General features: G+C 38.6%; 2 protein-coding genes across 2 annotated transcripts; both read right to left on the minus strand.

The window, feature by feature from the left end:
* Positions 1-11,854: 11,854 nt before the first annotated feature.
* On the minus strand, positions 11,855-13,195 carry LOC133317846 (uncharacterized). The gene has a single exon (XM_061519726.1). It carries the CDS (start codon positions 13,193-13,195, stop codon positions 11,855-11,857), a length of 1,341 nt encoding a protein of 446 aa, XP_061375710.1.
* A 3,121-nt stretch (positions 13,196-16,316) lies between these two features.
* LOC133317847 (peroxidase 46-like) lies at positions 16,317-19,513 on the minus strand. The gene is made up of 4 exons (XM_061519727.1): positions 19,295-19,513; positions 18,672-18,851; positions 18,411-18,576; positions 16,317-16,732 (listed from the first exon to the last, which is right to left on the minus strand). The coding sequence occupies exons 1-4, from the start codon at positions 19,511-19,513 to the stop codon at positions 16,317-16,319; spliced, it is 981 nt and encodes a 326-aa protein (XP_061375711.1).
* Positions 19,514-20,904: the final 1,391 nt, after the last annotated feature.

Here is a 20,904-nt window from a genome sequence, read left to right on the forward strand (position 1 = left end):
ACTGGTAGCGAATTTGGTCTGCAATATGGCCACATGTCACGAAATCATTGGCAACGAAATTCGCTATCAACGGTAGCGAATTATGACGCGTGACAATCTGATAAAAATTACTGTTGGCGTGACATTTAGATAAACAATTTGATAAAATGTGACATTTTGGTCACAAATTCACTTTTCAGAGTCTTAGTCAACGTTTGATATGTATCTTGTGTACTTGATACATAATAGAATTAAAGATAATACACAGTAGTCAACATATTAATGGAAACAACCAACCCCTGCAGTAAATTTGAGAGAAGTTGCCTACCAAAAAAAATTTATATATATTTTGAGAAAAGTTGTGTCATCTCAAACAAATTTGTGAGACTTTAGAAAGGAAGCATTATTGCAATGTATATCCATTCTCCAAGACTTCACATAATCTAATGATCAAGTCCTCTTAATAGACACCATCACCGTCTTAGCTTGGAGAAATTTAAGATGCTCTATTCTGAACTGGCTTTAAATCATTTAAATCTACTTTAATAATTTTACTTTTAATTCAATGATATACATGACTAGACGATTCCATATGTTATGTTTTTAGTAGAACAATATAATATTCTTTGGTTAAGTAAGAATTTACTAAGTTTGGGAGTATAGAATATTATATTCAAATGTATGTGGGGAATTACATTGGCTAGTGATTTGTTAATAATTTTTTTTTTTTTTTTTTGGATAGCTCATCAAGGATGACGATTCAACTTAAGCATCTCCGATACTTTTTATGGCCTTAGGTTTTGCCGTCAGCCAGTCACCAATAAATATAGGGATAAGATATTATATTTATTTATTTTATATTTTTTTATCTATTCTTTTTTTTGATAAATTAACTCAACTCTAATTATTTTTTTGAGTTGAGTTGGTTACTTTTTTACAAGTTTTTACTTTTTGAGCCAACTATGAGACTAATTCAGAGTGCGAAGCGGATCAAGGATGAAGATATTTAAACTCCTCCCAATAGTGATATGTGGAGATCGAACCAAAACTCTTCATTTTCACTTATTCGACTCTCTTGTTACCAACTGAGCTATGATTTTATCTACTCCTTTCTAACATCATTGATTAGAATCTCAAGAGTAGAGAGAAAGAATGAAAATTAGTTGAGATTTTAATCCAATAATATTAAAAATAAATAGATAAAATAAGTATAAAAAAAAGTAAGCAGAATATTTTATCTCATATACATATGAGAGGTAAGATATTCTTACTATTAAATATTTTTTCTATTAATTTACTATCACTTTAATTACCCTTGGATTCCATTTTTTAGTCGACAATCTCTAGAAAGTTTATGAAAAGAAAGAAAGAAAAAGTTTTTAATATAGGGGGAGATTATATTTACAAAATTTTTGTTTACAAATATACTACGTCTGACCGGTAAGAGTAGTTTGTAACTTTGTTAAAAAAAAAAATTTGTCAATATAACTATACTCTTTAATATATTCCACAATATACATAGTTATATGGGTTTTATATTTGTTATGTTATATATAATGTAACATAACTTTTCTACACACATAATTTTGTGTTGTCATATTCCTTGATTTCTCTCTCTCATTTATTCTCTCTCCTCTCTATTCTCAATTGTGTGTAGAAAAATTATGTTACATCATATAACATAAGAAATATAAAATCCTAGTTATATAAGAGTAATAGTATATTAATAATAAAAATATTTAATAATAAGAATATTTTTGAAAAATTTGAAAAGGAAGGGAGTCGCGTGACATTGAGCAAGAAGGACCCCACACACGTGGGAGCAGGGAGCAGTGGGCATGGGCAAGTTCGTATGGCTGTTGGAGGACACTACAGGCTTTTGGTTTGAAAAAGCAGAGAAAGGCAGAGGCATCATCATCTGCTTTCAACGTGTTTCACAACTTTGGAAATAGCCCCACTTGAACATGTTTCTTGTTTCTCCCGTTAATCAGGGGACGTTTGATAGAGAAAAAAAAAAAAAAAAATTATCCGAAAATTTCAATTTTTAAAAGTATAATTTTTACATTTAATTTACGATAATATCTGAAAATTAAAAATTTAAAAAAATTCAATTTCTCAAAAATCTTCAAAAATCTCGGGTACCAAACGGGCCGTAAACGCAGTAGCTTTACATTTTGCTTGCCTTACATTATAAACAAGGGTGTAAATAGGTTAGATCATGTCATGCCTTATCTTAAACAAACTTCACTTTTTTTTCTCAAAAATTAAGCTTAAATTTGATCTATTTATCTTATATGGACTTTTTTTAGTGTGACGTGGCTTTCTTTAAAAGTTTGACTTGGCCTGAAAAATTATTTCAAAAGTTAGTTTATGATAGGATAGGCGTAAATTATTAAATAAGTTAACATGTGTTCAAATGTTGTTATATAATGGGAGGTTATGGTTCAGTTTCAATTATTAAAGCATGGTGGTGGTGATTGTAAGTGATTCCTCGGTGTGTTTCTATGGAATAAGGGATGACTTGCAATTTATTTCGACACTTATATTAGTATTTGCTAGAGATGTTGAAGGAATAATTGGATCAGTAAAAGCATGTATGACCGTTGTAGTTTGGGATGTTAACGAATCGTCATAGTTCATCAACATAAAATGTATACCTCTTATAACGTACATATAGGGAATATCCTTATCTGGCTTATAGCCAGCGATGGAGCTACGTTGGTGCTTTGGCATTGACTAATTTAACTACGTTTCAAGCGTACGTAGTTAAATTAACGTAGCAAATCATGTTTTAATTTTTTTGAAAATTAGTCATATTTTGAACGTAGCTATTTTGGCATTAATTGAAATTTTGGCACTAGCTAAAATACTTTGCTAGCTCCGCCACTACTTATATATATATATATATAGGATACTTTTATCTGGTTTATAACGTACATATATGGGATGCCTTTATTTGGTGTTTAATCTCTTCGTTATGATGACTTAAGAAGGAAGGGAGAAATGTGTGGGTACTATCCCTTATTTGGATGTGCTATATATAACTATATCGGAAAAAGAATAATAATATTATAGGAAAGTTATTAGGTTATGTTGTAGAGATAGAAATTAATTATGAGATTCACACTTGTTTTCAAAAAAACAAAAAAATAGAACAAGTATGGATCCCACAATCTCTATCTCTACAATATAACCTAACAATTTTTCAAACTATATATATAAAAATAATAATAACTTTATGTATCAAAAAAAAAATTTAACTTTTACGTGGTCACCAATCACATGTTGTCACATCATCTATTTGACATCTTATTTGATGTCAAACTTATTAATAACACCAACAATATAATGGAATTTAACTTATTTAAATAATTCTATCAAAATTAAATTCATGTGAACCAAGTTAAATTAAAATATAATCACTTATAAGTGTGGCGGAGCTACATTAAAATCAGCAAGTGTTTTAGCATTGGCTAGTTTTCAAAAATAATTGGCTTCCTATCTATAGAACTATGGAAATAACATCGTGTTCTGTCCTTAAGACAAAGATGTCTAGTCCAATAGGCTGGTATGTCGATCTTGAATCTAGTGCCCTCTTCAAGGTATCTATGAATGAGATACCCTTGAGTCAAGCAGATCACTGTGCACATAATACTATAACGGCGTTAGCCAATGAGGTCTGTGTGTGCGCACAGTGACAGCATAACAATAAGAGAGAGCGTATTGTACCTTTAGGGTTTACCTTGTATTTATAGAGGTTACCTGTGGGTAGTGTGGATGGGCCTTTGGTATCTCTGATGAGGGCCTAGTCCTGTTTGCTATGCTGTCGTATTAGGATTAGTATCCTTGATGGATATCTATCCTTTGTTAATATCAATCTGTATCTTAGATTGCCTGTGGTTGGGCTTACCACTTAATGGGCCCATTGTATGGGTCCATAACAGTTGCCCCTCAGCCGGCTACCTGGGTGTCCGGGTAGTCGGGGTGGACTTACGTGTGCATCTCTTCAGGCTTTTGCCCCTGAATGTGTTCGCGTTTTTGCAGACTTTGCATGCTCCACTTGTGATGGAATTTTTTCTGTACAGGGTGTCCCCTGCCCCTTTATGTCGACGGGTTGAGCATCAACCCGGTGAGATATGTTGCGTATCCCACCTTCTAGGCCGGGTATAATCCTGAGCTGTCGGGTTCCTACAGCCGTGTTATCCCGTGATGTAATTATGTAAGCATATATGTTTATGTCGAGTTCTTTGTTTATGTCGTGTTCACCGCCATTTTCTCTCGTTGCACTGCTTTGCTGGTTGAGCATCAACCATGTTCCTACTCCGAGTTTGGAATACGCTTAAGTTGTTCGAATCTCACCGGCGGGTTGCCTCAAGCGTTATACCTTATCTCGGATTATGTCTTTATGCCTATTTGTTTGGTTGACGGGTTGTGCATGAACCCGTCGAGTCTTTCATGGGGTAGCCGGGTAGAAGATGCGCTTTGGTAGTCGTGAGTCGACTATTGTGTTGCCCCAAGTGTCAACGCTTAACCCGGTTAACAGCTGTATGAGTATATATCTTGTCTTATCTGTTGGTTTGGAATTACGCTCATTTCATTCTGCCACGTGGTACAGCCCGCGTGCTTTAGCGTGCTGCAGTCGTTTTGTGTCGTCGCTGCGTTTGGTGCACATTTATTGCAGCATTGTTTCAGTTGTCTAATCATTGCTTTTTTTGGTAAATTGGCATTAATGCCCTTGCCCCTTGGCTTTCTCCGTGCTATGGTTTCCGCGCATGATAACTGCGGTTTCCACCCACGATTGTGGCAGTTATGATTTGGCGAGCGGAAAGACCTAAATAGCCTTGCCCGTTGCAATTCACAACCCCAATGGTCACTAGTCATGGCTATATAAGCCTCTGTTTCCCCTTATATGTTTTCGTTTGCCTTCTGAGCATTGTGCATCAACCTCATTTCGCTTACTCCCAGCATTTCAATCTCAGTCTTTCATCCTTCTTTCAACAGGTATTTCACACATCTTCACTCTTTTGTTGCTTCTGTTTTGTGATTCTGCATTTGAACATTTGTTGGCCAGTATATTTTTTAAATTTGAAGTTGCATATTTTCCTTCGTCGATTTTTTGTTATTTCTCCAGAACCTATGAAAAACTTCCATAGTTTGCATCTTTCAGAACTTGTGTGTTCCCTCCTATCGTGCTGGTGGTAATCACCTTGTGTTCCTCCTTCTCTTCCCTTTGTTATTTGACATTTAGCGTTTTTCAATTTTTTGACCAAATGAGGGGGAAAAACTCTTTTTCTTCAGCTCTGTGTTTTAAAGGGAAGAGGGATGAAGATCCTGATTTTTTCAAAAAGATTCCTCCTCGTGCTCGTTTTTGGCTTTGGGGGATTCCCAGGACCGAAGAAGAAGAGCGGGAAGCTATGCTTCGAGGCTGCCGTGGTGGTAGATCTCGGAGAAGGGCCAGGGTATCGAATAGGGAGTTAGGACCTCCCCGGGGTAGAGGTTGCTCTTCCCGGGATAAGGGTCTCATAAAAAATAGTCCTTTACTTCCGTCTTCTCAACCCGGAGCTGTGCTTTCTTGCCAGCCCATGACCACTTCGGCTTCGCGTTCCAACATCTGTGCTTTCCCTCATCATTCCTCTGTCTTAGGAGGTGCCCCATGTTATTCTTGCGTCTATCTGAGTGCTAAGCTTGTCGAGCAAGGATGTGACTCGTTGGCCGAGTCCACTTTGGAGAGTTGCCGGCATGGGATTTTTGTTGGATCGATGTCGACATCTGGTGAGGCAAATGATCCGATTACTATTTCTGACGTGCCGAGCTCTTCATCTTCTAGTGACTCGTCATCTAGTAGCATTTTTGATGCAGGTATGCCCATTCTTTCCTTCTGATTTAAACTTTTTTGTTTTTCTAGGCATTTATGGCTTCCCCCCCTCAAGAGGTAGTAGAGGAATCTGGTTCTGCTGAGTCGCATTCTGGGTCTCCGCCTGCCTCATTGATATCCCAGTTTCCCTGGGTGACTCATGAGATTTTGAATACCACGTCCGAGCTTTCTTCGGAGGACGTGGTTGGGCTTTCTGTCGGGTTGGTTGAAATTTTTGACATCGTAACTCCCGAAGAAGACGAATCTGTATGTTTAGGCGGAACTGAAGAGGGTCCTTGCTTCTTTTTCTTCTACCGAGATTTCTTTACTCAACTCGGACTCCGATTTCCCTTAACTGAGTTTCAAACAGAGATACTCAATCATCTTCACATATGCCCTACACAACTCCATCCCAACGGGAGGGGTTTCGTTAAGGCATTCGAGCGGTTTTGTGCCTCTCTTGTTCTTCATCCTTCTGTTATGGTTTTCTTTTTCTTCTTTCAAGTTATCTCTTGTCGAACTGGTCGCGAACTGCCAGAACGGAAAGGTTGGATTACTATCAGAGGTGTCCCTGGTCGTAGACTCTTTAAGGTCTACACTGAGTCTTTTAAAGGTTTTAAAAACAAGTTCTTTAAGGTTTGCGTGCATCCCAGTAAGGAGTTATGGTTTCTCCAAAACTCTGGTACCAAGGACGTAGAGGGAAAATTTCCCTTATGTTGGTCATCCGATCATTTCCAATTTTCTCCTTCAAGCTACTGCTTTAAAGAATCTCAGTTAGACTCCAATGATATTAATACCGTGATCGCCATCGGTACATACCTTCAGACGCATCAGCATGCTAGCGTTGCATCTCTCATTTATAAGTCTCAAGAGGAGCTTGATGCCAAATTGAGTATGTGTGATTGTTATATTGAAGTGCTTTGTATTGTGCTTAACAACTGATTTCATTATTTTGTTTTGCATTTCCTCAAATGGAAAAGCAACCAAACACTCCTCCCAGCTGGTTGGCCGCGTTGGCCAAGGGAAGGAAAGAGTCTCCGTCCGGGTTGTCGCAAAAGGATAGTTCCAATGGATTGGAGAAAAAGAGGAAGGCGTCAGAGCTGAATCCGAAAAAGGATGCTGTCGACAAAACAAAAGCCAAGGTGACAGAGAAAAGACAAGTTAGGAACAAAGGCAAGGAGATCCCCGCCAAAAATGTTACCCCCTCCTCTCCTCGGCAAGTGATGAAGGCCCCTCCTCCTCCTTCGTCTTCCAGTTTGGCCAAGCATATCGTATGTCAGTTCGGGTTGTCTGATGTTATTCGAGAGGCAGTTTGTCCGCCTGAGTCATTCTCCAATGCAAACCCTTTCACATCTGAGGAAATTAAGGTGCTGGATGATCTAGAGCTCGGTGACCTGAAGATGTCTGGGTTAATGAGATAATTGTGTTCGTTGAAGCGTAAGTATCTTCGTTCCCTTGATGAGGTTGCTGCCTCTCAGGAGGAAAAAGCAAAGACTGTTGCCGAGTTGATTAAGGTGAAAGAAGATTTGTCATCGCTGAAGGAAAAATATACCCAAAGTTCGTCTGACTTGGGCAAAGCACAGGAATCCTTGACCCAACTTCAACGTGATCATGATAAGCTCCAGTATATCCATGCCTGCAACAGTAAGAGTTTGAGTGATTTCAAAATCACGTATGAGAATGCGGAGGGGGATATGAAGGCAGTGCAGGGCAAGTTGAAGGAAACCAAGGCCCAGTTGAGGGAGGCTCGGGACGAAACTCAACTCTACCGAGGTGAACTTGAAAAGTCCATCACTGGTTCCTTCTACAATGCATTAAGCCAACTGCAAGTTCTGAACCCAGATTTTCTTTTGAATGTGGTTGGCTTAAGCCCTCGTGCATATGTTGTTGATGGTCGAATCATTTCTCCAGCTGCCGCATCTCCTTCCCGTGTTTCGGCTTCACAATTCGAAAAAGTTGCTACCGTTGAGGATGGTGACGAGGCAACTAACCAACCTAAAAAGGTAGTTGAGTCGGCCAATCAATCTGGCAAGGAGGTTATGGTACTGGAAGATCCTCCTGCCAGCAAGACAAAATGAAGGGCCGGAATGCCGGTTGGAGATGTATTTTGTTGGGGCCTTTGGGCCCCTTTTTGATTTATCCTGAATATTGCCAGTTTTACTCCGGTTTGAATTTTACTCTTCAAGCATTGCTTTTTTCGTCGCATATTGTGTTTTGACCATAGATGCATTTATCTAGGTATTCGAATTTGCATAAACCGGTATGTCGCTGCTGAGTTGCATTTGCTTTGTTAAAAGGCTAGCTTCGTGTTTGCATTATTAAAGCGTACAACTTAGTCTTTTTTGCGTATACATTAACCCTTATCAGAGTTTCCCCTCAGTATACTACTCGGATCATAACTCGGGATAACTTTCCTTTCAAAACTCAGTTTTTTCCAAGTTATGTAAGAAGTCTTATCCAAGTTGATAGCCGCTTATTAGCGTAAGCTATCAACTCAAAATAGTTTACTAAACTCGTGCATCATACGAGTTCTTTACTCATGACCTGGCCGAGGTCAAAGCATTGTACGGATTCCGCTTTATGTCATTCTCGATGACGTATGTTTATTGGGACTTAACTATTTTGATAAGTCTGTATAGTCTGAATTTTTAATTCACTTTTATCTAAGGTAAAGACAATGCAGTCATATGTCCCTTTTGGCTCATAAACCGAAATAAGGAGCATTTTGACTTGATCAGAGTCGTTATGACACATTGCGCTTGTACCTTGGATGTCGAATTGATGCATCAAAATAAGATAAAGACAAATCTTTAAAAGAAAAGAAACATTCCTCATTTATTGAAATCAAATTGTTGTCCACATGAATTTGCCGGCATATTCGGCTTTAGTCAAATCCCTAATAGAGGAAAGAACTTAAATCAAATTGCATATTTTAAATATTGAAGCGGTGGAGTGCAGATTTAGCTGTAGTATGTCTTCAGCTTATCTGCATTCCAGGTCCGCTTTACTTCTTTGCCTTCGGCTGTCTCCAAGATATAAGCTCATTTTCTGAGGTTTTTCTCTAACTTGGTAAGGTCCTTCCCAATTTGCAGCTAGCTTTTCATCTTTGGCGTTTTTATTTCCGACATCCGCTTATCTGAGTACCAGATCATTCTTTTCAAAGATTCTTGGCCTCACTTTTTTGTTGTACCGGACTGCCATGTGTCGCTTGGCTGTCACATCCCGGCAATGGGCTGCAACCCGAACTTTGTCAGCAAGGTCTAATTCGGCAGTGAGTAAATTATTGTTTTGCTGCTCGCCGTGCTCGCTGCTATTTATCTTCCTCCAAGAAGGTTCTCCGATTTCTACTGGTATCATAGCTTCGCAGCCATACGTTAGTCGAAAAGGGGTTTCCCCTGTTGCAGTTTGGGTAGTTGTTCTGTATCCCCAGAGGACATAGTAGAGTTGCGGAACCCATCTTTTTCCTGCATTAAACATGCATTTTTTAAGGCCTTCCACAATTACCTTGTTTGCTGCTTCGACTTGTCCATTTGACTGTGGGTGTTCTACAGATGCAAAACGATGTCTGACTTGCAAGTCTTTCATCAATTGTTGGAATCTTTTGTCAGCAAATTGTGTTCCATTATCAGTGATCACTTCACCTGGTATTCCGAATCTGGATATTATGTTCCGTTCGAAGAACCTTTGCACTCTAGCCGAAGTAATTGTCATCACTGGCTCCGCTTCTATCCACTTCGTAAAGTAATCTACTGCTATGATCAACCATTTTAATTGTCCTTCAGCTGTTTTGAAAGGTCCTAGCAGGTCCATTCCCTATTTAAAGAAGGGCCATGGTGCCGAGACATATTTCAGCTCTTCAGGTGGGGAAAGAACTAGCTTGGCATGCTTCTGGCAGCTGTCTCATCTCTTAACATGTTCTTTAGAGTCTGCTTGCATAGTCGGCCAGTAGTAACCGGCTCGAAGAGCCTTTTTATCCAAAGCTTTGCCTCCCATGTGTTGACCATTGATTCCTTTATGTATCTCGGCCAGAACATATTTTGCCTCTTCCGAGTTCAAGCATTTCTGCATGGGTACGTGCAAACCCTTTCTAAATAGCTGACCTTGCACAATCGTATAATGTGTCGCATCTCGGACCAGCTTTCTAGATTCCAAACGTTCTTCTGGTAACATTCCTTTTTCCAGGTAATCTATTATGGGTTTCCTCCAGGCTTGTGCCGAGGTTATTAGCATCATACAACTCGGCATTGTTATGTTTTGTTGGACCACAGTTCTGTGGTTACCTGGACTTTTGGTGCTTGCCAACTTGACAAGATGTCAGCTCGACTATTCTCCCCTCGAGGGATGTGAGTGACCTGCACCTCATTAAAATCGGCCATCATTTCCTGAACTTTACTCAGGTATTTCATTAGCAAAGGACCTTTAGCCTGGTACTTTCCCTCTATCTGCGAAGTTACCAGCTGTGAGTCACTGAAGATTTGAACTTTTCTAGCTCTATGCTCTTTAGCCTGCATCAACCCGGCTATCAGAGCTTCATATTCAGCTTGATTATTTGAAGTTGGGAATCCCAAGTTCAAGGAGTGTTCAATTGTTACTCCTTCTGGGTTTTCTAGTATGATCCCAGCTCCACTTCCTTTATTGTTGGAGGATCCATCCACGTAGACCTTCCATGCACCCCCGGACTCCTCATGTTCCGGGTTTAATGGCGTCAGCTCCATTACAAATTCGGCCAAAGCTTGTGACTTGATGGCCTTCCGACTTTCATATGCTATGTTATACTCACTAAGTTCAATCGCCCAATTGGCCATTCTTCCTGCCAAGTCCGGCTTGTGCAAGACCTACCGTATGGGCTGATTAGTCCTAACTATTATTTGGTGTCCTTGAAAATATGGCTGCAATCTTCTGGCCGCGATCAGCAACGCGAAAGCCACTTTTTCTAGTTTTTGATACCTGACCTCCGCACCTTGTAAGGCTCTACTGATGAAGTAAATCGGTTCTTGGCCTTCGCTAGTCTCTTTGATCAGCACAACACTTATTGTTTCCTCCCCCACTGCCAGATACAGGATTAGAATGTCTCTTAGATTTGGCTTTGAGAGCACTGGCGGAGTTGCTAAGCATTTCTTGACTTTCTCGAACGCAGCTTGGCACGCCAGGTTCCATCCTTCAATTGCCTCCTTCTTTAATAGTTTAAAGAATGGAAGGGCATTTTCAGCAGACTTCGGCAGAAATCGGGTTAGGGCAGCTAATCGACCGGTTAATGGCTGAATTTTCTTTTTGTTTTGCGGTACTTTCATATCAAGTACTGCCTTGCATTTTTTAGGGTTCGCTTCAATTCCTCTATGGGTTAGCATGAAACCCAAAAATTTCCCAGCTGGTACCCCAAACGCACATTTTACTGGGTTGAGACGGATGCGGTACTTCTTGAGCTTTTGAAATGTCTGCTCGAGATCCTGGACATGCTTCGTCAAATCAAACGACTTTACAATCATATCGTCAATGTATACTTCTATATTCTTGCCCAGCTTTCAAAGGCTTTATTCATCATCCTCTGATAGGTTGCCCCTGAATTTTTAAGCCCAAATGGCATCACATTGTAGCAATAATTGGCCTTTTCAGCAATAAAGGCGGTCTTTTCTTGATCCGTCGGGTACATTGGGATCTGATTGTATCCCGAATAGGCATCTGATTATTTAAGTCTGTGTAATCAGTACAGATTCTCCATTTCCCATTCGGTTTTTTCACCATCACCATATTTGCAAGCCATGTCGTGTACTGTATCTCCCGAATTAACCCGGCATCCAAAAGCTCCTTGACGTGTTCTTGCAGAACTTGCTTCCTTTTTGGCTCCAGCTTTCTTTTCTTCTAGGAAACGGGCGTGGATCCCGGATAAACTGCCAGCTTATGGCAGCAGAAAGCGGGGTCGATGCCTGGGATCTCAGACGAATTCCAAGCAAACACATCTGTGTTGCTTTTGAGGAAGTCAGCCAATACTTGTTTAATTTGAGGATCAACGGTCTTACCAATTCAGGTAAATTGACCAGGCTCTTTCCCCAGTGTGAGATCTTCTAGCTCTCCATCAGGTTCGGGTCTCAGCATTATTTCTTCTCTGATGTCGAGTTCAACCATGTTGACCGGCTTCCTTGAGTGTTGAGGAGTTACATTCTTACCGGTTTTATCCCCTGGGTGAATTCGAGGTGGGCTCGAACGTCCCCCTTCATTTTCTTTGACGGTATCAAAGTAACAGCCCCTAGATTCCTTCTGATCTCCACAAACAGTGATTATTTCATTCTTATTGCTCACCATTTTTATCTTCTGGTGTTTTGTAGAAACCAGCATGTCCCATTGATGTATGGTCGGTCTTCCTAGGATTATATTATATTCTGAAGGGAAATCGGCCACTATGAACCTAACTCGTTCTGATCTGAACGCTGCCTTTGTTCCCAAGGTTAATATGAGATCAATGTAGCCTTTAGGAGATGTATGCTCTCCATTAAAGGCTATCAGCGTCATTTTGAAAGGTTTGAAGTCCTCCTCATCCAGGTTCATCTTTTTTAAAGTGTCCCAGAGTATGATGTCGGCATAACTCCCTACATCCACGAAAATCTTCCGAACCCGGCAATTCGCTAGGGTCCCAGCAATGACCAGTCCATCAACATGACCCAGTAACACGCCGCACATGTCCTCTTTGGTAAAGTACAAAAGATGAGGGTCTGGCTTGGTTGGGTCTTCTTTGAACTTGGGATGATCTCGAATGGAGAGTACCTCTTTCAGGTATTTTCTTCTAGCACTTACAGTATCTCCTCCTCCCCCCCCCCCCAGGGCTCCACTAATTACATTACAATCAAATTCCACTTCTGAGAATTCATCATAATTGGGATCATTTTTCTGATTCCTTTCCTGTTTGTTTTTCTTTTCAGGAACGGGGCTTTTGCTCCAATTTCTGTTTCCCAACTTCTTTTTGTTGTTTCTGGAACCTTGGGTTTTTATCACGTATTGACGTAACCTTCCATCTCGAACAAATTTCTCCACCGCATCTCGGAGGTCCCAGCATTGATTAGTAGTATGTCCTGGTCCGTCATGGAATGCACAGTATTTCGATTTGTCCAAACCTCCTCTATCGAATATGGGACGGGGTCGTTCCACCTTCTTCATTTCCATCATTGCCACCTCTTTCCAGATTTGAGAGCGTGATGCATTCAATGGCGTGTACCTGTTGAACCTTCCAACTCGATCTCTAGTATCTAAGATTCTAGCCCTAGGATCTTTCTTCTTATTGTCAACTCGTTCTTTTCCCTTCAAGACCGGACTTCTCCTTCGCGGGCTATTTCTCTTACCCTCTTCGGGTTGTGCATTTGCAATCTCCATCTGCTCGAGTTCGAGGTATTTCTTCGAACGGGTTCTGAACTCCTCCAATGTCTTCACTGGGTCTTTATAGACTGACTTGGCCAACCTGGATGCACCGTCCAAGCCGGACACAATGAGATGCACGTGGACGTTTTCTTGCAATCCCGGTACCTGCAACGCGACATCCTTGAATCGATTGAGATATCCTTGGAGGGTTTCTCCGGGTTATTGGCGTATCTTCCCAAGTGAAAACTCGGACTTCGGATGTTTTTTTCTTATCGCAAAGTTTAAGAGGAACTTTCCTTCGAATTCCTCAAAAGACCCAATAGAGTTGGCAGGTAAGGTGGAGAACTATGCATACGCAGCCCCAGTCAGGGTTATGGAAAATATTCGAGATATGAGAGGCTCGTCTATGCCTCGGATATATATGTCTGTATCGAAAGCGTCAATGTGGACCTGTGGGTCCTGACTCCCATCATACTTCGGCAGTCGTGCCGAATCGAAGTCCTCAGGGAAATGTGTGTTCAAATCTCCCCAGTAAATGGGATGTTGTTATACTGCCCCCTGCTGTATTTCCTTTTGTATCCGCCGGCTTCCACTCGTCCTCGGATGTTTTGAGCATTCTGGTCAGGATGAGTCCTAACCCGGTCCTCCTGGCCGTTAGCTTGTGCCTGATGGTTTTGAGCATTATGGCCATCAGTTGCCTGGTTTCCCTGGTTCGGGTTTGCTGCGTTCACAAGGTTGGGCCTTTCATGACTTTCTACATGGGGAATCCGGTTCAGTAGAACTAGGTTCCGAGCTCCTTCTCGGCCATTGGCAGGTTGGCCTCCAACTTCTGTTGCTCCTGGTCCAGTCAGCTGTGTTAAGCGTTGCTCCAGGTCTCGCATTCTCCTGTTATTTTCCTCCCGTATTGCCCGAAAATCCTGCTATCGTTGCAGGTTATTGCGAGTTTCCAATTCTGCGATTCGTTCCATGATCGCAGCGAATGCATTATTAGCCAACCGAGTATCCGGATCGGCCGATTGAGCAATACGCGCAGCAAGATCCCCTGGATGCTGGGAAGGATTGTTTCTTATTGGAGCCATGTTTGCCTCTGCCCCCTATCTCGACGCGCTGGAGTAGACGCGGTGTCTGAGATGTCGTCCTCGACCTAGACATGGTCATAATCCACGTTGTTTCCGATCTGGTTCTGAGGCTGATTTACCTCCTCCAGGACTGGATCCAGCGGTTGGTTCTGGTTTTGGGGTAGTTGTTGGCTACTGCTCCTTGTCTGGATTGCCATCCTTTGTCAGATTGATGGGAACTTCAAACTCCAAGACGAAGTTCTCCACAATCTGCGCCAATGTTCTGTCCTTAAGACAGAGATGTCCAGCCCAGTAGGCTGGTATGTCGATCTTGGATTTAGCGCCCTCTCCAAGGTATCTTGAGTCAAGCAGATCACTGTGCACAGAATACTATAACGGCGTTAGCCAATGAGGTGTGTGCGCGCACAGTGACAGCATAACAATAAGAAAGAGAGAGAGAGAGAGAGAGAGAGAGAGAGCGTAGTGTACCTTTAGCGTTTACCTTGTATTTATAGAGGTTACCTGTGGGTAGTGTGGATAAGCCTTTGGTACCTCTGATGAGGGTCTAGGCCTGTTTGTTATGCTGTCGTATTAGGATTAGTATCCTTGATGGATATCTATCCTTTGTTAATATCAATCTGTATCTTAGATTGCCTCTGGTTGAGCTTACCACTTAATGAGCCCATTATATGAGTCCATAACACATCGAATTATGAAAATAATAGCTTCCTCAGTACTAGCCTTGACATTGGCTAATTGTTTTTAGGAATTAATGTTTTTTTTTTTGGAATTAATGTTTAATATGTGCTAAAAAAAGTTTCTGCCTCCGCCATTTTTGATAGGTTTTGAGAATATAAGTTGCTTGTGCTTTTTAACTTCTGTGTAGATACAAAAATAAAATCAAGGTTTGTTCACCTTGACGAGACATCGATCAAGGTTATAAGTAAGGGCTATGATATAAATTGATAAAGGATTTTAAATCCCCGTAAAAATAATAAATTTCCTCAATTGAAATCTTCTATTTAAACACACCTAGCCTCAGCCTCTTGTTTCTTCATCTATTTTATCCAAAAAGAAAATAGATTTTAGGAGTACATGGCTTTTTCCGGAATACCAATGCTGATGAATCCATTATCTATATCTTCTCTTCTCATATATTCCTATGAACTCGCTCGGTTTACCAAAGTGTTTGTTCCTGCAAATAAGCCTCTTGAATCCTGATGGTGAGTTTTTGAAAACCAACGACAGATATATTCTTGTATTCTAGAGTATTTTAACTTAAGTGCAATAAATCAGTGAATTATTTATACATTATTAATACATTAATATATATAAAATGGGAAAGATCAATTTTATTTTTATTTATTTTTTTGTAATAAGGAAAGGATCAATTTATCCGGTAAAATAATAATAATAAATCTTATACGTAATTTTAATTATTTATTTACTTATATCTAACTATTCTAATTTATTAATTAGATGAGCAATTAGATACAAAATAATCCTAAATTGCATTGACAAATGTTAGATTAAGAAAATATCTTACACCGGCATAAAATATCTTACTTTAAACAAAAGATGTTTAATGAAATTAAGGGGTAAGTTATATTTACAAACATTTTGTTTACAAACTACATTGTGTACTCCAGAATTCAGATTGTAAACAAAATGTTTGTAAATATAACACAGTTCTAAAATTAATAATATGTTGGTAATTTGTTGAACTAAAGCATCAAAGTTGAGCGCCTCGCTTCCACCTTCGCAACAAGCACTCCATAATACACCACACAATCATTGAAGTTCAATGAGCTTCAAATGTCTGAAATCCTCTTTAAAATAGAAAGTTTTTTTTTTTTTGGAAATATTTTAAAATAGAAAGTTAAGAAACTATAGATACAATATTATAGTTCCCATTATTATATGTCATAAGTTGTCAATATTAGTCAAGCTAGACCACTTCAAAAGAAATTAAAACAAATCAGAGGACAACAAAGAATTGAGAAAGATGTAGAGAACAAGACATAAAATAATCTAGGGAAGTTGTTTAGAGAACCTTGGTAACTGCACCACAATTCTTCTTATGCATTAGTTGCAGCACAAGAACGTCTAATTTCACCCTCATCACCTGTTTTTACTCCAACACTGGTGAGCTTCAAGAACGACATGCCCCAATTTTCAAAGAAAAGTTGTTGATCGTTTGCAAAATCCTCCACTAATTTCCTTGTGTCATCATTGTTTAACAAAACAGAATCTGACTGGAATAGCCCTTTGTGGTCTAGAAGATTTCGATAATACTGATTGTCGAAGACCATAGATGTTTCAGGATCATTGTTCACCGTTACAGATGGCATTGCACCTATTGGACACTGTTTCATAAGCTCATTAGCATAGCTACTGTCAAGGGTTTTGTCAATGAGCCTAAGCTTTCCCTTCGAGTCTTCTTGAAAACGATCCCTGAATGAGTTGCAATGAGCGGTTCCTATGGTATGAGCTCCTGCTAAGTTTAACTATCACTAAACAAGTACGTTTTTTCTAGTATGATATGAAAGCAACTAGGGAGAAAGATTAACCTATGCAATGGTTAACAATTAACTACATTTTGAGATATTTATGCCAAATACCTTAGGTTTGAATATCCAAAATCTAGAATGAGAAACAAGCCAACAATGTTATAAAAGCTGGACCGAACAGACTGATTAGATCGTGAATTGATCATGTTTCCTATTTAGAACTGGCCAGTCTATTGGATCAACCACTAAGGCCCATATAAGAAATCAATTCTTGCATCCCTAAAGTAAGACAAATGTTGTCTCATCATATGAAATCTTATTCCCTATACACACGCACCTCATGCACTAGTAGAGAATGCTTGTCTCAAATCTAGTGGGACTCAAAAGGGCAAAAACGGTTACGGCTCCCTGTTTCAGTCATTATTGGAGAATCTCCACCTATATATACCTCTCTTCTATCATTGAAGACGCACCTATTACACACCTAATCACATTGTTGTTACTTTGCTAAAACCATTGTTGCGAAAACCGGACCGGACCGGTCGACCCGAAACCCAGTGAACCGGTCAGGTTATCACATTGGATCGGTCAAATATTAGACCTGGTACGACCCGGTGCTACCCGGCAGATCTTGATAAAAAACCGATGACCCGGCCCAGGTTTTTAAAAAAAAAAAATTTCAAAAAAAAAAAGTTTTCCAAAAAAAAAATCATAATTGACATATTTGAGTGATTTGTTACTTATTGACTTACATAAGTTATGTACCTACAATCTTAATATTATTTCAATTATGCACTATGCAGGGAATTTTGATTTGATAGTTAGAGATGTCGTTTACCGAACCTGAAACACTAATATAACAAGCATTATGTGTTTATTTGATCCTTTATTGGACAATAATGTATAATTTATTATTTTTTATATTAAAATTTTAGTATTTATATTATTTTTTTCAGCTATTTGAGTATATTCATAATTTTTTAAAATAAATTATAGATTTATTTATAATCAGTCGGTCATGCGATTCAACCAGTGACGAAGTACGTTGACTGGGTCATTGATCAGACCGATGTTAATAACATTGGCTGAAACACGGCCTCTAGAGCCACCATCCCAACACTTCCTCCGGATTCTTAGCCTTTATCTGAGACCCATTTACGATGATTCTCTCATAGAGCTTAGATTCATACCTTTGCCTCACAAGGTCGCTACTACATAGACATACTTCACTCCTAGAAGGATATAGACCCATTTCTTTTTCTTTTCTTTTTTTCGGTAAACTATAGACCCATTTCTATTACACAAACATTTCCTTTCCAATCTAACCATTTCATAATATGTTGTCCAGGTTGAAACATTAAAAACATGATCCAAAACTCTTCCTAGTTCAATCTTCTGTTCAGTTTTTAGAACATTGCAGGCCAGCTGCAAAGTAGTAATTCTAATAAATTTGATGAGAAGGTTCTCATCTACAAAACATCTATAGTTCATTTCATTGTACCGATCAGAATGTCTTTCTTTATGTGTGATTTTACTTGAAAACAAAGCATTAAAATGTAAATCAAAGAAAAGATTATTGTTTAAAAGAAGCAAACCAATGATTAAGATCATTCTCTAGGAAAGTTGCAACTATTTGTGTTTTGGACACAGAGAACATTTTACCTGAAAGGACCACAAGATCAAGTAAGGATAATCCTTTATTGGAAAAGAGCTTAACCATCTCATCCATTGTAAAACTGGTGTCCACAATGTTGGGTCTGACATTTGAAGCAGCTGAAACCATCCCATCTCTCCTACCAGTAGGAATCTCAATCATTGGTCCACCAGCCTGTTTCTCAAATGCCCTTCAGTTAATAACCATATCAAAAGAGATGTCAATGTACCTATTCAAGAATATCAGAAATGCAATGAAGGAGAACTTACAACTTCAACAGCATCTCTAGCAGCTAGAGCAATTATGTCTGCACAAGAAACGGTTCCAGGGCAAAAGATCTCAAGGACTCTTTTTGCTGATTCTATAACTGAAAATCCTCCAACAGACCTATTTCCTGGATCATTTTTCTCTGTATTATTCCCTTGTAGCATCAAAGATGCATCACATCCCTGCATATTAAATGATCCGTTACATCAAGGAAATTCACTGCAAGCCATACTGAAATTGAAAAAATGAGTAGAGTGCACAATGTTGACTCCATCACAATTGCATGCAACCTCTGAGGTCATCTCAACTTCATGCCCATTTGAATTTTCCACCATGTAATTATTTTTATATCTGTTTGAATGTTTAATTAGGAGCCTCTAACCAGGAACAACTAGATGAGTCCCTTAGGAAAGGTCATAACACAAATTAAAAAGAAAATCCAAAGGAAGAATAAAAAAAGGTTTATCTCCAAATTCAATCCAAAAAAGGGTTCAGGGTAAATATGTTGGTAACTGAATTTAGTACAATTTTTTTCAACAAGAAGAAAAGCACATTTCCTGAAGCAATATGGTCTCTAACACAGTATGTTGTTTATATGGTCAAGGACTAGCAATCTAACACTAACCTCCACGAAGCAATCATGGAAAACCAAGCGAAGGAGCTTTCCAGGAATGGAAGGATCATTAGAAGTGGATGAACTAACTGTGTTTCTTATGATAAACTCAGCTGAAGGGCATGAAGCTGCATAGAAGTCGAAAGAGAGGCTAGCTGTAACAGAAACAGCAAAAGAAAAGATGAAAAGAGAAGAAACTGCTATGGAAAGATTTACTTTTGTTGTCTCCATAGAACCAAGCTTTTTAGTGTTTTGGGGTTCAAGTGCAGTGTTTTGCAGTGTGCACAGAGTCTTTCACTTGATAATGGTACATGTCATAAAAGAGATACAACAAAGGTGGCCAGGAAATAGTGCCTATTTAAAACTACATTTATGTTTTTGGGTAAAGTCAGTGAGTAGGTAGAAGAAGGGTTTGGTTATGCAATTTCCCTCATGCCCCCCATTGGCTATTACTGGATGCTTCTCTCATCATGCATTTAAAGATCCTTACTGGTAATTTTTCAATAGTATACTTTAGGAATAGATAGAAACAATTACTTCAGCCAAGCCTTACTGTTAAAGTTGCCTGAATAAGTGAAATACTATATAGAGCTGCTTCTGTGCTTTCATTACCCAGAGTCAACTATAAGGGTCTCCATATTTGATTAAACACTTTGTCAGATTACAAGATAGAGCAGAATTAAAATGAATAAAATAAAAAAGTAACACAACAGGTCAATGAACCCTTCTAAAGAAAATTAATTTAACCAACTACTTGGCCAGGGAAAAATACAAGCAAGAAAAGTAAAATCTTACGGAGACAAACACAAAATTTAATTTAAAAGTTTAATGAAACCTAAATAAATTGATGTGGCTCCTTATGGAGACAAATAACACAGCAACAAAAGTAAAATCTTTAAACCAAATTTGCATGACTGATGCAATTTTTATGTTTATCTCTCTTTTTACTTACATTAAATAGGTAGAGTTCAATTATAATTTAATGAAGTGAGAAATAAATACAAAATTTCACATAATCCTCGTGTGAAATTTTATTTTATTTTTTAGTACATTCTCATAAGAAACATAAGAATTTTAACATGAGATATTCCATTCCCCCGAAAAAAATACACTAAACCGCTATAATTAAATAAATGTGAAACCCAAGCCACTTTATTTTACTAATTTTACTATTTATTTATTTTTCTTTTTGAATACAATTATTTATTATTTTTATTAAGACAACACATGATGAAAATGATGGCCCTGTTTGAATAATATTTTTTAAAACAATTTTTTGGTTTTGGGAACAAAAAAATAAAATTACCCGTTTGATAAGATTTATTTTGTAAAAACAATTTTAAAAATTGTAACTATTTTTTTTTTTAAAATGAAACTTAGAGAACATGTCTAAATTATTTTTATTGTGTTTTAAATTTTAACTTTAAAAAAAAAATGAGTAAACCACACAAATATTTTCTACGGTGTAACATTTTCTCTCCACTTCCCATCTTTCTTACTTCATCCATAAATTTTTTTCTTCAAATTTTATTTCTATTAAAAAAAAAGCAATAACATTTCTATTTTTATACAAAAAAAAATTTCTACTATACTCACATAAAAGTGAGTAAATCACACAAATA

Source organism: Gastrolobium bilobum, unplaced genomic scaffold, assembly GCF_033153095.1.
Source record: "Gastrolobium bilobum isolate Gb01-03AN ecotype WA unplaced genomic scaffold, APGP_CSIRO_Gbil_v1 utg37883, whole genome shotgun sequence".
In the NCBI taxonomy this organism is placed as follows: Eukaryota; Viridiplantae; Streptophyta; class Magnoliopsida; order Fabales; family Fabaceae; genus Gastrolobium; species Gastrolobium bilobum.